We start from the raw sequence: 17171 nt of genomic DNA on the forward strand, positions 1-17171 counted from the left end.
AAGTCACTGATTGATTCCCTGTTTTGCCTCCCTCTACCCTATGGCACAGGCTTTGAATGTAGGCTAATGAGTCGTCTAGCATTAATTAACACTGTGTTAAGCCTCAGTGCGAGCCCACGATTGCCTCAACACTTAATGAAATGATCCCCTAATTAGCTATGAATCCTGGTTCTCTCCATTTCATAACGTATCACTACTAAATCTGCAAGTAGGCCTATATGAATTAAATATAAGCATGCGGTGGCGATAATCATGATTTAGGCTAGCCTTGATATCTTGATTCGAGATATTAGCATAAATTATTAGCTATGGTGCATCATAATATAGCCTAGCATTTGAGTTTCCATTCTACCCAGTTGATAAACAATATATGCCCATCTTTAATTAGAATGTACATATTTAGGTTAGGGGTCACTGATGGCATATCCTCAAATGAAAACCTTATATTTAAACCTTGTAATTGACCTCGCATCTAAAATCTGGCCAAATTCAACTTCCTCTCTGAGGACTCCTTTCATAGCCTAAAGCCCTCGAGTTTCCACTCAAAATGGTTCCCAAAACTAAAAATACAATAATATGAATGCAGAAATATGCAGAAGCACTGCAAATATCCCAACAATGAGTGTAGTGCAGGCCAGCAAAAATATGTCACTTCTATTGGCCCACAAGCTCATTCTTTGCAATCATGGCTGCACTAAATAAAAGATTAACCTCATGACTGACAGGATTATGCTTTCGCCTCGAACAAATCTTGGATATCCCCTTTAGTAAAAAAATAAAATAAAATAAAAGAATTTGTTCACCCCTTTCCCCCCCTCAGACAAATTGCAGAATGTACATTGGCTGGTCGTGTTTAGACCTATTATGGAGTTAATAGCTACACTTACCCTACAAATTGTCCATATGTCTAAAAAGGAGATTCATATGGCTATTTACTGAAGGGTTATAATTATGATGCAAGAAAATTGCAGCTGTATAATTGTACATGAACCTCTTAAAATCTTTTCACAAGTCCACAAAGCTCTAATGGAAAATATATGAAAACAAATGTGAACGTAAGCGCAATTTCAAGATGGGCCTATTTTCAGAGACTTCATCTACACATTTATTGTGAGAAAGAAAATGGTTCTTGCAGCATCTGGTGGATGGTGCCCTCCTAAAATACCCCCCAAAAAGTCCTTCCGACAAAACAAATAAAACGCATTGTTGCAATTATGGTTTAGACAAGGCCCACCAGAACTTGTAATAATGAAAAACAATTCAAAGACATCCTCTGGGACAGTTGCACACTACAAAAAAAAAATATAGTAGGCCACTTATTACACAAGATAACGATTAATCAATGGGCTATACATTCATATGGTATGAAGTAGCAACATTTCCCATTAGGTTTGAAAAACTTTCTCCACCTCTCTTTTGCTACTTGAGCTCAAGTGCAGCGGTCCCCTGGCTTGGCATGCAACGGCAGTGTGGGTCACCCTCCGGCCTGTTCAGCTGCCAGAGCCCTTTGTGTACAAAGATGTTAATTGGTCCTAATCCGCCACTAGAAGCTGTTTTGGTAGCCTGACCTCGCACCCTGAAGAACACCTTGGTGTGAAATACTAAAGGGTCCATTCAAGTACCAGAGAAAAGAGGCACAGAGCATTCCAACACAATTCCCCTGCTGAAAGAGGGGGATCTGGGGGGTGCTGGGATGGAGATGGGGCGCATCATCATTTGAATGCTGAATAAATGGTACAAAGCAGTGGTAACAGTGATGTGCGGCTCACAATCACACATTCTACCCGACCACAAGCATGGACAGGGGGCTTCTCACAGGCTGCCAGGAGATGGGAATGCTAATTGGCCCAGGGCCTGAAACCAGGGAACCTCCTCATACTAAAACATCCAACTAGCCAACAAACCCACTCCACCCAAAAAAATTTAAAGTCTAAACAGGTTCTATGGGATATCACAACTCTGACGTCACCCCATTGAAGTTGAAATTTAAAACGATTGGTGTTAGGGTTGAGTAAGGGTTAGGTAATGGTAGATAAGGCAATGGTTGCGTTACAGTTCAGAAATCTGCATTTTAAACCATTTCACCTGAATGTATATTGAAAGTCAGTCTTGTTTATTGCTTCAATAGAGTGATCATGGGCACGCATTTACAGTTACCCTTAAATATAAATATATATATATATATATATATATATATACATATATATACACACAGTGCTTACAATTAAAAAGCAAGGTCTTCTTTACAAAAACTATGGCCATCATATTTCTTATGTTTATCATAGAAAGAATGTAGCCAGCTACATTTCCTAATGTTTTGCATCAAGTTAATCATGCATATAACCAGAGAAAAGTACTAGAGAAAAGGAGCTACACATCAGTCAGAGCGCTGTCTGCTGATAGAAAGCCCCTTTGTGAATTCTGATCCGAGTGGAGGAGAAGTGCAACTCAAGCACAAAATTAGTCTGAGGCTAGCAGAAATTACAATAAGAAGCATTTTAGATGTGCGTTTATGCTTTTTCTTTTTTTTGCATAAATCTGCATTAACGCAAGCACTGGGTAAAGGTTTAGGGTAGGGATGTTCCTTTTTGTGCTATCCAGGATCATTATAATGGATAAATGCGAAGAATTGGCAATAGAAACAAAGGTAAAACAAACTAAAAAGCAGTTAGTTGTTTTTTCAGCTGCTTGATGCGAGTCTGTTAGGTTTAGTTGGCTAGCAAAGGTGAAGTAACGTTAGCCTAGCTATCCTCCAGAACTATATTATTTAGTCGACAATCAGCTCGTTGTTGACCATTTAGACATTATTTATTAAATAATGATTTATTGAAGTTGTCTCTAGTCATCATTGGACCTCTGCTAGCTAGTTACATGCCAATGATTTGTTTAGCATAGCAATGTGGAATGAATAGAATGAACGACTGGGTCAAAACATGAAAATAGAATTAAAGACCAGCCTGTTTGGTTTGCAACTTCAGAACTAATTGGCTTTTGCCTAGACTACATCATCTGGTGGAAGGATGAAATAAGTTTAGAAAATGTGTTTATTTATTTTTTTTAATACACATTGGCAACCATTTTATAAAAGCCATAAAGGCCCTCAACCCCGGGAATTATTGTGTGATAACTCCCGCCTTGGGCCTAAGAACAGCCCAGAGTTAACCACCGATAGTCCCGGAGTTCTCATGCCTTATTGCTTAAGTAACTGTCCAGTGAAAATCTCACTTTTAAAAGCTCATAATCTGCTAACTCATACCCAAATAATGTTATTGACTCATTCTATACTTGCATTTGTGGCCAAAGCATAAATCTTGTTTAAACACACAACAACAAAAACACTTAAAAACCCCATCTCAAACAGACCATTTCAATAATCCTTGCTATTTCCTCAGAGGATGACGTCATGTTTTTGGCCAGGATGTTTCATTGGCTGAGCTAGCAAACCAGCTATTTACTTGTCATTAATATTTTTTATTGACAGCTATGCCCACACCATTTTGTTGTTGGGTACGCCCACACCATTCAAAAAACACAGAAAATCTGATTTTTAACACAGTTGAAGTCGGAAGTTAACATACACTTAGGTTGGAGTCACTAAAACTTGTTTTTCAAACACTCCACAAGTTTCTTGTTAACAAACTATAGTTTTGGCAAGTCCGTTAGGACATCTACTTTGTGCATGACAGAAGTCAATTTTCAAACAATTGTTTATAGACAGATTATTTCACTGTATCACAATTCCAGTGGGTCAGAAGTTTACATACACTAAGTTGACTGTGCCTTTAAACAGCTTGGAAAATTCCAGAAAATTATGTCATGGCTTTAGAAGCGTCTGATAGGCTAATTGACATCATTTTAGTCAATTGGAGGTGTACCTGTGGATGTATTTCAAGGCCTACCTTCAAACTCTGTGTATCGTTGCATAACATCGTGGGAAAATCAAAAGAAATCAGCCAAGACCTCAGAAAAAAAATTGTAGACCTCCACAAGTCTGGTTCATCCTTGGGAGCAATTTCAAAACGCCTGAAAGTACCACGTTCATCTGTACAAACAATAGTACGCAAGTATAAACACCATGGGACCACACAGCCGTCATACCGCTCAGGAAGGAGACGCGTTCTGTCTCCTAGAATGAACGAACTTTGGTGCGAAAAGTGCAAATCAATCCCAGAACAACAGCAAAGGACCTTGTGACGATGCTGGAGGAAACAGGTACAAAAGTATCTATATCCACAGTAAAACTAGTCCTATATCGACATAACCTGAAAGGCTGCTCAGCAAAGAAGAAGCCACTGCTTCAAAACCGCCATAAAAAGGCCAGACTATGGTTTGCAACTGCACCTGGTGACAAAGATCGTACTTTTTGGAGAAATGTCCTCTGGTCTGATGAAACAAAAATAGAACTGTTTGGCCATAATGACCATCGTTATGTTCAGAGGAAAAAGGGGGAGGCTTGCAAGCCGAAGAACACCATCCCAACCGTGAAGCACGGGGGTGGCAGCATCATGTTGTGGGGGTGCTTTGCTGCAGGAGGGACTGGTGCACTTCACAAAATAGATGGCATCATGAGGCAGGGAAATTATGTGGATATATTGAAGCTCATCTCAAGACATCAGTCAGGAAGTTAAAGCTTGGTCGCAAATGGGTCTTCCAAATGGACAATGACCCAAGCATACTTCCAAAGTTGTGGCAAAATGGCTTAAGGACAACAAAGTCAAGGTATTGGAGTGGCCATCACAAAGCCCTGACCTCAATCCCATAGAAAATGTGTGTTCAGAACTGAAAAAGCATGGGCGAGCAAGGAGGCCTACAAACCTGACTCAGTTACACCAGCTCTGTCAGGAGGAATGGGCCAAAATTCACCCAACTTATTGTGGGGAGCTAGTGGAAGGCTACCCGAAAGATTTGACATTTATWWAAAAAAAAAATTCAGAAGGAAAACGATAGTAATTCATTCTAGATCATATTTCACAGAAATCTGGAAACAGCTACTTTAAACCTGTGACACCAGGTGGATACAATTAGTTATCAGGTAGAACAGAATACTGCTGGTTCTCTGGATAGTAGGGGTGAATAAGTTATACAAGGATCATGATGGTGGTGTTCAAATATGACAGTTCCAAAGATTAGCCTACTACTGTAGACAGGCATTAACATACTGATGTCAAAATAACTTTACTATCCTCATTAGGCTAACTGTTTTTAATGGTGCTATTTTGACAAGATGTTGGCCTAATTGTTTAACAATTCAAACCGTCAGGATGGTGGTAGAAAATAAGCCTATTTCTACCACAGCGCAAATAAAATAAGACGGACAATGCCAAACTGAATTAAAGCAACCTTCAGATAAAACCTCAATTGCTTCTAAAACCAGTGTAAGAGAGATCACAAATGGAAACCAATTTGTAAAAATACACTACCGTTCAAAAGTTTGGGGTCACTTAGAAAATGTCCTTTTTGAAAGAAAAGCCATTTTTTTGTCAATTAAAATAACATCAAATTGATCAGAAATACAGTGTAGACATTGTTAATGTTGTAAATGACTATTGTAGCTGGAAACGGATGATTTTTAATGGGATATCTACATAGGCATACAGAGGCACATTATCAGCAACCATCACTCCAGTGCTCCAATGGCACGTTGTGTTGGCTAATCCAAGTTTATCATTTTAAAAGGCTAATTGATCATTAGAAAACCCTTTTGCAATTATGTTAGCACAGCTGAAAATGGTCATGCTGACTAAAGAAGCAATACAACTGGCCTTCTTTAGACTAGTTGAGTATCTGGAGCATCAGCATTTGTGGGTTTGATTACAGGCTCAAAACTTTCTTCTGAAACTCGTCTGTCTATTCTTGTTCTGAGAAATTAAGGATATTCCATGCGAGAAATTGCCATGAAACTGAAGATTTCGTACAACGCTGTGTACTTCTCCCTTCACAGAAGAGTGAAAACTGGCTTTAACCAGAGTGGGAGGCCCCGGTGAACAACTGCGCAATAGGACAAGTACATTAGAGTGTCTACTTTGAATAATAGATGCCTCACATGTCCTCAACTGACAGCTTCATTAAATAGTACCCGCAAAACACCAGTCTCAACGTCAACAGTGAAGAGGCAACTCCGGGATGCTGGCCTTCTAGGCAGAGTTGCAAAGAAAAAGCCATCTCAGACTGGCCAATAAAAAGAAAAGATTAAGATGGGCAAAAGAACACAGACACTGGACAGAGGAACTCTGCCTAGAAGGCCAGCATCCCGGAGTCACCTCTTCACTGTTGATGTTGAGACTGGTGTTTTGCGGGTACTATTTAATGAAGCTGCCATTTGAGGACTTGTGAGGTGTCTGTTTCTCAAACTAGACACTAATGTACTTYTCCTCTTGCTCAGTTGTGCACCAGGGCCTCCCACTCCTCTTTCTATTCTGGTTAGAGACAGTTTGCGCTGTTCTGTGAAGGGAGTACTACACAGAATTGTAAGAGATCTGCAGTTTCTTGGCAATTTCTCACATGGAATAGCCTTCATGTCTCAGAACAAGAATAGACTGACGAGTTTCAGAAAAAAGTTAATTGTTTCTGGACATTTTGAGCCTGTCATCGAACCCACAAATGCTGATGCTCCAGATACTCAACTAGTCTAAAGAATACCAGTTTTATTGCTTCTTTAAATGAGAACCAGTTTTATTGCTTCTTTAAATCAAAACAGTTTTCAGCTATGCTAACAATTGCAAAAGGGTTTTCTAATGATCAATTAGAAAACCATTTTGGATTAGCTAACACAACGTGCCATTGGAACACTGGAGTGATGGTTTCTGATAATGGGCCTCTGTACGCCTATGTAGATATTCCATTAAAAATCTGCAGTTTCCAGCTACAATAGTCATTTACAACATTAACAATGTCTACACTTTATTTCTGATCAATTTGATGTTATTTTAAATGGACACTTTTTTTGTTGCTTTTCTTTCAAAAACAAGGACATTTCTAAGTGACCACAAACTTTTGAACGATAGTGTATATTCTATGGTACAAGGACAGCTGAATAGGATTATTTTTGATGAATATGGAATTGAATAGCCTAATCAGCCTGCTTCCTGAAAATACTGTTAAGGCTATAAAAGCCTGCATACAGGCATTGGTATGTTACAGACTTTGTAAATAATTTGTTGAAATGGCAGAAACTCAATATACAGTGGGGAGAACAAGTATTTGATACACTGCCGATTTTGCAGATTTTCCTACTTACAAAGCATGTAGAGGTCTGTAATTTTTATCATAGGTACACTTCAACTGTGAGAGACGGAATCTAAAACAAAAATCCCGAAAATCACATTGTATGATTTTTAAGTAATTAATTAGCATTTTATTGCATGACATAAGTATTTGATACATCAGAAAAGCAGAACTTAATATTTGGTACAGAATCCTTTGTTTGCAATTACAGAGATCATACGTTTCCTGTAGTTCTTGACCAGGTTTGCACACACTGCAGCAGGGATTTTGGCCCACTCCTCCATACAGACCTTCTCCAGATCCTTCAGGTTTCGGGGCTGTCGCTGGGCAATACGGACTTTCAGCTCCCTCCAAAGATTTTCTATTGGGTTCAGGTCTGGAGACTGGCTAGGCCACTCCAGGACCTTGAGATACTTCTTACGGAGCCACTCCTTAGTTGCCCTGGCTATGTGTTTCGGGTCGTTGTCATGCTGGAAGACCCAGCCACGACCCATCATCAATGCTCTTACTGAGGGAAGGAGGTTGTTGGCCAAGATCTCGCGATACATGGCCCATCCATCCTTCCTCAATACGGTGCAGTCGTCCTGTCCCCTTTGCAGAAAAGCATCCCCAAAGAATGATTTTTTCCACCTCCATGCTTCACAGTTGGGATGGTGTTCTTGGGTTGTACTCATCCTTCTTCTCTCCAAACATGGCGAGTGGAGTTTAGACCAAAAAGCTCTATTTTTGTCTCATCAGACCACATGACCTTCTCCCATTCCTCCTCTGGATCATCCAGATGGTCATTGGCAAACTTCAGACGGGCCTGGACATGCGCTGGCTTGAGCAGGGGGACCTTGCGTGCGCTGCAGGATTTTAATCCATGACGGCGTAGTGTGTTACTAATGGTTTTCTTTGAGACTGTGGTCCCGCTCTCTTCAGGTCATTGACCAGGTCCTGCCGTTGTAGTTTTGGGCTAATCCCTCATCTTCCTCATGATCATTGATGCCCCACGAGGTGAGATCTTGCATGGAGCCCCAGACCGAGGGTGATTGACCGTCATCTTGAACTTCTTCCATTTTCTAATAATTGCGCCAACAGTTGTTGCCTTCTCACCAGCTGCTTGCCTATTGTCCTGTAGCCCATCCCAGACTTGTGCAGGGCTACAATTCTATCCCTGATGTCCTTACACAGCTCTTTGGTCTTGGCCATTGTGGAGAGGTTGGAGTCTGTTTGATTGAGTGTGTGGACAGGTGTCTTTTTACAGCTAACGAGTTCAAACAGGTGCAGTTATACAGGTAGTGAGTGGAGAACAGGAGGGCTTCTTAAGAAAAAACTAACAGGTCTGTGAGAGCCGGAATTCTTACTGGTTGGTAGGTGATCAAATACTTATGTCATGCAATAAAATGCAAATGAATTACTTAAAAATCATACAATGTGATTTTCTGGATTTTTGTTTTAGATTCCGTCTCTCACAGTTGAAGTGTACCTATGATAAAAAATTACAGACCTCTACATGCTTTGTAAGTAGGAGAACCTGCAAAATCGGCAGTGTATCAAATACTTGTTCTCCCCACTGTATATATATTTAAAAAGTGTCACTTCTGAGAAGCCAAATTTAAAACCAAATAGAATGACACATGTATAGAGGGGGGAAGAAATGCATGTCTGTTGAAATATTACATAAAGGTAAGCATGCACATGATTAAAAGACAGGTATCAATTAGTATGAATATGTTACATTGATACAAGTTATTTACAGGGGCATTGACAAAAAATTGGGATGCTGTCCAATTTGCCAGTACCTTCTACTCACCACTGTTTCTAACATACAGCTCTTCTAACAATGCTGCTCGTAGTGATGACAACCCCATCAAATGGGCATGCTTTTAACCTTGCAGGTAGATGGCCCCAATATGGAAAGAGGACTCCCCACCTGACTGCATTGATTGGGAAGCACGTAATCAGGCTCAGACCAGGGGAGAATTGGCTAGCAGGGTGGGAACACTAATCTGTGGGGTAGTTTTGCTGGTGGGGAGCATACTGATGGGGGACACCTATACAGAGAGGCAGCTGGATAACCCCAGAGCCCAGATTGAAACAAGAAGGATGCCACAGCAATAGTTTAGAGCCATTTGCAGGGGCAAGAAGCCTTTCGTCATTCTCTTGGTAGCCTAACCTGTCTAGAGATGGCTCAGTTTGGGTCCCTCATTGTCAGCAGGAGCAAAGGAAGGTTGAATTCAATTCAATTTCAGTCATGAAATGCACTGAATATTTACTAAGTAGATTATAGTACTTTCAATTCTAACAAATTCACTGGGTAATTTAAAAGGGTAGCCACTTACTGTATGTTGTATCTGAAAAGGGGAAATCACTATTCTGATCTTGGAGGAAGTGATCAATGGAGCAACAGAGGAGATTTCTTGACATGGAAAATAAACTGGCCTGTCACTTCTCCATAAAGGCTCACTACAGTCTAAGGAAGGCATGTGAAGAAATGTGAAAAACACCAAGCTGAGGAAATGTCTCAACTCGGATGGATTTCTCCTCATACAAATGCAAAAATAAATGTGGCATGTTCATTTTCTTTCATGTTAAGACAAACGTCCACAGAAAGTATATATTTCTCTGACAAGCCAGTTGCTTAAATACTTGCAGAGACAAATAATGAACACTATAGAATTGTTCAAAGAAATACGTTTAGGATGGGTTTTGTACATTGAAAATGATTTCTACGTACCATCTGGAGGCATTTGCTTATCATTAGCCTACTACATCATTACAAAGAAATAGTCTGCCTTGTGCAATGTCTTTATAACACTGACTGTGCCCAACTAAAACAARGGGAAGCCATCCACTGGGTTAATTACCTTTGTCTCAAGTCAATTTCAACAAAGGACCTTTATACAATTAAAGTCAAAGACTTGCTGTACACCTCTGTTGATTTCTCCTCCATTTCATTGAATATTTTCATTGCCTCGCTCAGACGCCTGTTCATTCACTGATGTACCGCAAAGCATTGGAACATTGTGATCCTATAGCCTAGGTTGCATTCATATAGCTACCCCAGGGAAATGGTTTCTTTGAACCAAGTCTCTGAAAGTACAGGTTATAGGCTACCCACCAACCTCTCCCAATAAAGTTGGATCTATGGCACGCATGGTACTGCAAGGATGCCAACTCATTACCATGATAGTAGGCAATGAACATCTTGCGTTCCATCTTAAATTATTTATGAAAAAGGGTGTTTGTCATTATTTTCATACCAGTTTCAAAAAGAATTAAAAGAAGAAAAACAGGACGCCTTCTTATGAAAAACATGTGCCAGCTCATGCACCACTAAAATAACAGAGAGAAGGCTAAACTGCTTTCTAAAAAATGATTTGTTCAAATTGCTGCCCGGACTATAAGCACGCATTGAATGGTGGCTGTTCAGTATGATGTTTGATGAGAATGAAAAATGGTTCAATCTGGCATGCCTACATTAGAGGGGACATTTGAAAAGTAGGATGGGAGGGAAATAGGGTTACAACGCAAAGCAGCATCTTCGCCTTAGCTTTCAGATGGCCTCCGCTCCATTAAGTAATTTCCTTCCAGTTTGCTAAGAGGCTTTTAGTCCATGCTTTCCTCTGATACTCAAGGAAAAATACCACCTGGCTAGCTCTATGATCGGACATGTTTGAGGTGTAAATATATGAGGGACAGTGAAGAACATCAGTGAGATATAGACAAAGAGGCAATGTGAGGTACCATCTACAGGTAACTGCCAAAATAAAGGAAACACTTCAGTAAATCAGGGACACAAAGTATATTGAAAGCAGGTTCTTCCACACAGGTGTGGTTCTGAGTTAATTAAGCAATTAACACCCCATCATGTTTTAAAAAGGTAATGTATAAAAATGCCCAGTTGCCCATTATTTTGGCTACCATGGCTGGAAGAAGAGATCTCCGTGAGTTTGAAAGAGGGGTCTCAAAGGAGCATAGGGGGTTTAAAAAGTGTGTGTCAGTCACCAGATCTCAACCCGGTTGAACACTTACGGGTGATTCTGGATTGGCGCCTGCGAGAGCATTTTCCACCACCATTAACAAAACACCAAATTATGGAATTTCTCGTGGAAGAATGGTGTGTCATCCCTCCAATAGAGTTCCAGACACTTGTAAAATCTATGCCAAGACGCATTGAAGCTGTTCTGGCTATTAAGACACGCATGTTGGTGTTTACTTTATTTTGTTAGTTACCTGTATTTCCTATGCAAAGGTAAATATCAAATCAGAGCTTATTATTGTAACCTAAATATAGTGTCGGACTAGCACATGGAATCTTTTTAGTCTTTAGGCTAAAGACGTTTAGTCAATCTCATATTGAAAACGTATTTCCAGCTATTTTCTACAGCAGGAATATTGTGTACGTTGTAAGACCTTAAAGTATGTCCTGAAAACCTGTCTGTACAAGAAACATACATATTTAAATACATCTTCAAGAAAGGTTCTTCATTGATTTAGATCAGAAATATCAACTAAGGCCTAGTTCGTTGTCGTGATCATAGTCCTCTCCTCAAGTAAGACTCCCTCCCTGCCTACTTTCCTTTGTGGTCTTAAATACACCTCTTCAATGTATTTCAGTTAATCAAGGCTAGGGGAAGCAAGACCAAATTTTCCAAGAAACAAGTTTAGGATGAACAAAAGGGTGAGGCAGGCTTCGGGTAGTGGAAAACTGATGAAAAATGGTAGTAAGAAACGGTAATTTCCCCAACAGCCAATGAGGGCAAGATTCCAATGAGGAAATTATAAACCATCACAAAGGCTAAAACTTTGTGATTATCATAAGATGCCCAGGGTGGGACATTAACTTTTTGGTCCACCAGCCACTGTTGTTAGATGGAAAAAAATCTAATCTGAGTGGCTGGTAGATTTGACGAGCCAAAATATTTTTGCCATAATTACACCAAAAATCACAAGTACCGGATGAGCATGTTTGTTTCTAAGATAAAAAATATTACTAGTAAAAAGTAAATGTTGTATATTGCTCAATTCAATTTCATTTTTGTGACCCAAATCTTTTAACCAATATGCTAAAAGATATAATTTAGACAATAGCAAAAACAGATAAACAACTGAACATCAAGAATCAAGTACCTGCCCTGCCACAAAATGCTGTGATACAGCTTATTTATTATTATTAGTTCACAGCTCTAATGCTGACATTTTTTACAAGGAGTACATAAGTTGATATTTAGGAGCGCACAAATACCATAAAATTAAACGCTGAATCTCAAATAGCTGCCTGTCCCTTTTAATAGCCAGGCAACAGCACACATTTCAGCAAATAAACGCCAGTTTTAAATAAACATCGGGTCTAAATGAATTGCTTACGAGGTTACCATGAATGTTTACAAGGTTTATTTACATTAAATAATTCAGTAATAACTGGTAAAAATAAATTGGCCACTGAGAACTGTCAAAAAGCTTTATTTTTTTATTTTGAATAGAGGCAAACTAAGACAAAATAAACATGACAGTGTGTAAATGATCATACAGTGCAGGAAATAAAGACATTAAAATGCTGGTAGTGAATGCAGGAATTAAACAATTAACTATAAAAATGAGAAAAAGCTGTGTGCATTAAGGAAATAGACACCTGGCTCAAATGGAAGCCTGTCTTCTAAGCGCCTTTTGTTCAGTGATTTAAGCAAATACAAAAATATGAGTCAGTCAGGTGAGACATTTTCAGCTGCCCCTTTAAGGGGAGGGCCTTTTCCGTGGTAATGGCACTCCGTGTCTTTCAGAGGCTGGAATCTCTGTTGTAGAAAACTCTAACTAATATTGGAAAACAACCTAGCATGTGAACAAAACGATGCAACTAGCCAAGAAGCACAAGGACAGTTAATAGGTCTTTCAGGTCAATTCGACCAACTTCTACATTTGGGCTTTGGATTTTTAAAATAAAAAAAATTAACTGTTCCCGAATTCTGTTTGACCACCTGCCAACGTGACTGGTGAAAAGGACATTCTTACCTGCCAATGCCAAAATCTACCTGCATTTGGCAGGTGTTCATTTCCCTTGAAAAAGAAAAGGAGCCACACGCAATATTTAAATGACCTAATGACCAACGTTTTGACAGACAAGCGGTCTTCATCAGGGTATAACAAACACTGCGGGTCACTAGTATATATAGTGTCAAAGGACACACAGGTGTCTGTAATCCTGGCCGGGTGTGGCTTGATAACATTGGTTAATTTACAGATATAAATAGAACATATAAAACACAAATGGATAGCATACGATCATAGATACAATTTGGCTACATAGGCCTACAGACATTTACAATGAATAGCAACATCACAAGAATGGCACAAGGTGTTCATTTCCCACCCTGAAAAGTGCCACTTAAAATGGATCATGAACAATTGCCGCTTTCCATTATAAACTAACCTACATGTACACTCACTAGCCAGTTTATTAGGTACACCCATCTAGTACCGGGTCAGACCCCCCTTTGCCTCCAGAACAGCCTGAATTATTTGTGACATTCTACAAAGTGTCAGAAAGTTCCACAGGGATGTTGGTCTATGCTGACACGATGGCATCGTGCAGTTGCTGCAGATTGGACGCCGGTACATTCATGCTGCTAACAGCCCGTTCCATCTCATCCCAAAGATGCTCTATAGAAATGAGGTCTGGGAACTGCTCATGCCACTCAAGTAAACTGAACTCGCTGTCATGTTCAAGGCGATGTTTTTCCACTCCTCAATTATCCAGTGTTGCTGATCGCGTGCCCACTGGAGCCGCATCTTCTTGTTTTTAGCTGATGGAATCCGGTGTGGTCATCTGCTGCAATAGCCCATCCGTGACAAGGATTGACGAGTTGTGCGTTCCCGAGATGTCGTTCTGCGCCATTATTTGTCTGTTTTTGGACCACCTGTTAGCTGGCAAAATTCTTGCCATTCTCCTTCAACCTCTTATCAACGAGCTGTTTTCACTCCCAGGACTGCCGCTGAATGGATGTTTTTTGTTCCTCGCACCATTCTCGTAAATTCTAGACACTGCGTGTGAAAAGCCCAGGAGGGTGGCCGTTTCTAAGATACTGGATCCAGCGCGCCGGGCACCGACAATCATACAACACTCATTCGCTTAGGTCACTCGTTTTGCTCATTATGCTGCGTCTTGTCCTTTACAGAGATGTACATAGATATACTCCTTTGTTATGTTGACAGGCAGGCCTATGGGCTACCATTTTATGTTCAAAGTCAAAACATACAATATAAGCCTATATGCCTACATCTAATGTCCTTCCACACATGTCACCAAGAGCAGATAGAGGCTGAATTCAGACTACAATATGGTTCTAAAGTCCTGCCTTTAGCCGGAATCAGAGACAGCCGATTCCACACCACAGCTGGATGTTGGCCATGCCTATTTTCACACCCTGGTGAAGAAAAGATGGCTGAAAGGCACCCTCTTCCCAATACACCCCTGTTAAAAGGCCTCTGAGATGGAGGCATATCACAGATGGATGGTGACTCCATTAACTGTTCCTGAAATAATAACATGGGGATATGATTTCTCTACATGTTCTCTTTCATATAAACCTGTATTAATTACTTTGGCCGCTGCTGAAGAATACATCAAAGGCCCATTTCATCAGTGTTTAAATATATTGTTTTTACTTTAAATTTATGAATCTGAGCTGCAAAAATAAACTATTAGCTAAGGACGCTAGTTAGAAATTTAGCAACACTAAATTCTATGCAGACAGGTATTTTGTACTGACAAGCAAAAGTCATTACAAGCTCCAGTTTAATTGATAAAGCTGGTCATAATTTGTTATTATTAATCTGAGTACGTTGATAATACTAACGTTAGTCAAATTTTCCAAATTGCTGATGGCTAGGCTACATCTTGGGAGCCAATTTCATTCCTACAATCCGGTGCCTTTTGGACCTCAACTTCTGGGAGGGAAAAATGATATATTTTTCTTTTTTGGTATTCTATCAGAAAAATGGACATGTTTGACTTTCAGAAAAACATATTGGCTCACTCAGGCAGTTAAATCCCTGTTAGGTGCATAATCACATACAGTCACTGCATAATGCTAACATGGTGGAACCTAACAAGGTGGAAATGTGGAGCCTAAATTATCCATAGCTCTGTGGGTGATTATTAAGATAGCATAATGAATTTGATAAATTTTCTCTATAATTTAGCCTAAGAGGGTGGAAATGTATGAGTGAGAGACTAGCATCATGAAACATGAAAAAAACAACAGRATCATTTTCTCAACAAACAATGACACTTCCTGAATGTGATGTCATTGTGGAAAGGGGCTGTTTTCTTAAAAGGAGAATTAATACAAACTAAAAGGGTGGAAAGTGATATTAGGGACTCAGAACATGTTAAATACAATATTCATGAACAAAATGTTTTTTGATGAGAGATTTTAAATGTTGTATTATTTGATGGCTTTTATTTCATGTAGAAGTTGATGAATAACATCCTTGGACYTGGATAAAAAACACTTACATCCAATGAAAACAAATAAAGTTCATAAAATATGTTTGTGTTAAGGTAAAGGACACCTGAAATTGTATTTTAATATTTTTAGAATCCACATTTTACACGAAATAAGGGGGACATGAAAGGCACTGCACATATTTTAGAATGGGGCATCGACTGGCTATTAGTTTTACTCTTTGTAATGTCACTCAAACATGTTTAAAAATATGTATGTAAATTATAGCAAGGATAGGGAACGAATCGATGAAAAATGAATGAATGCATGACACATCCTCTCCTGCAGCKTCTCACGTGATTACGTCACATGAGTAGGATAATCAACCCATCTGTTACTATTCATGTCTTCCTATAAATCATTTCCACACCACAAGTCCACAACCCAATACAATTAGCTAGCTAACTAGATAGTTACAATTTCCAAGAAATGTAGCAAAATCGAAGGCTGCAGTGTATWAAAAAAAAGTAGCTAAAGCCGTTGAATGCGTGACACGATATATTTCGCTACCGTTTCACGGTTATTRAGTCAGGAACAGTCAGCTGACGGTAGTTGAACTTGCTTAATCTAGTTCGCATAACGCTTGATTTAGTCCAACAGAGTACATAGCTTTATACATATGCATGTAACTATTATTAAACACTGATTACTGAATTGCATATAACATCTAAGCAAAGATGATTTAGACTTTTGCAAAACAGCTCCGCGTACTGTACTGGTTTGCTAACGAGCTAATGCTAACAATTGGGCCCATAAGCTAATGTTAGCTTGCTAACTAGTCATTTCACTCCTTTTTGCATTTTGCTTATGTCGCCTACAGTGATAGTCGGTCAAGTTTTATATTGGATATTTCACAGACACTGTGCGTTTTTGTTTTCTCGCRAATGTTACCAAGCTATGGAAAAATCAACATTTGTTCTGGCTAGGTACGTACTCAGCCTTGGTTGTGAGATGTAGTTTCTGGTCACAGCCTGTGTGTGTGTCCTTGCCGCAGCAGGTCCGTTGATGTCCATTGTCCTGRTTCCCACCAATGTTGCCATGGTTAAATTAACGAAACTCACTGGTTACCTGCTACGTTACKGTGTGCTGCTAGCTGTGAGGCTATTAAATGACACTGCGCTGGCGGCTAGTCATATGACTTTGGAATCCGGATGTTTGGGTTTCCACTAGTTACTACAAACACAAAGTCAAAATTGTCTATAGCAAAAATGAATTAAATAAATGGCTTATTGGTCTTAATTGAAGGTTAGGATTATGTATAAGGGTTATCATTGTCGTTAGGTTTAAAATCCAGATGTTATGAAGATGAATTGTATAAATAGACGGGGTTTATGACTTTGTGGCTGTGGTAATTAGTGACGACGGGATGTTTGAGTGTACAGGAAGACAAGGTCTTCAGTTGGATGCGCACGCCGCTGTTTATCAATTAGATGCGCACGCCTCAGCACAATCATCTTT

At 39.6% G+C, this 17171-nt stretch overlaps 1 protein-coding gene across 1 annotated transcript in view; it reads right to left on the reverse strand.

Annotated features, from left to right (window-relative positions):
* LOC111977820 (V-type proton ATPase subunit B, brain isoform) overlaps positions 1–16866 on the reverse strand; it is a 47978-nt gene extending 31112 nt beyond the window's left edge. The window contains exon 1 of the mRNA XM_024007520.2: positions 16648–16866. Coding sequence (XP_023863288.1) covers positions 16648–16753 — 106 coding nt within the window. The 5' untranslated portion in view covers positions 16754–16866. The remainder of the gene's footprint in view (positions 1–16647) is intronic.
* Positions 16867–17171: the final 305 nt, after the last annotated feature.

This window comes from Salvelinus sp. IW2-2015, linkage group LG18 (genome assembly GCF_002910315.2).
Source record: "Salvelinus sp. IW2-2015 linkage group LG18, ASM291031v2, whole genome shotgun sequence".
Lineage (NCBI taxonomy): Eukaryota > Metazoa > Chordata > Actinopteri > Salmoniformes > Salmonidae > Salvelinus > Salvelinus sp. IW2-2015.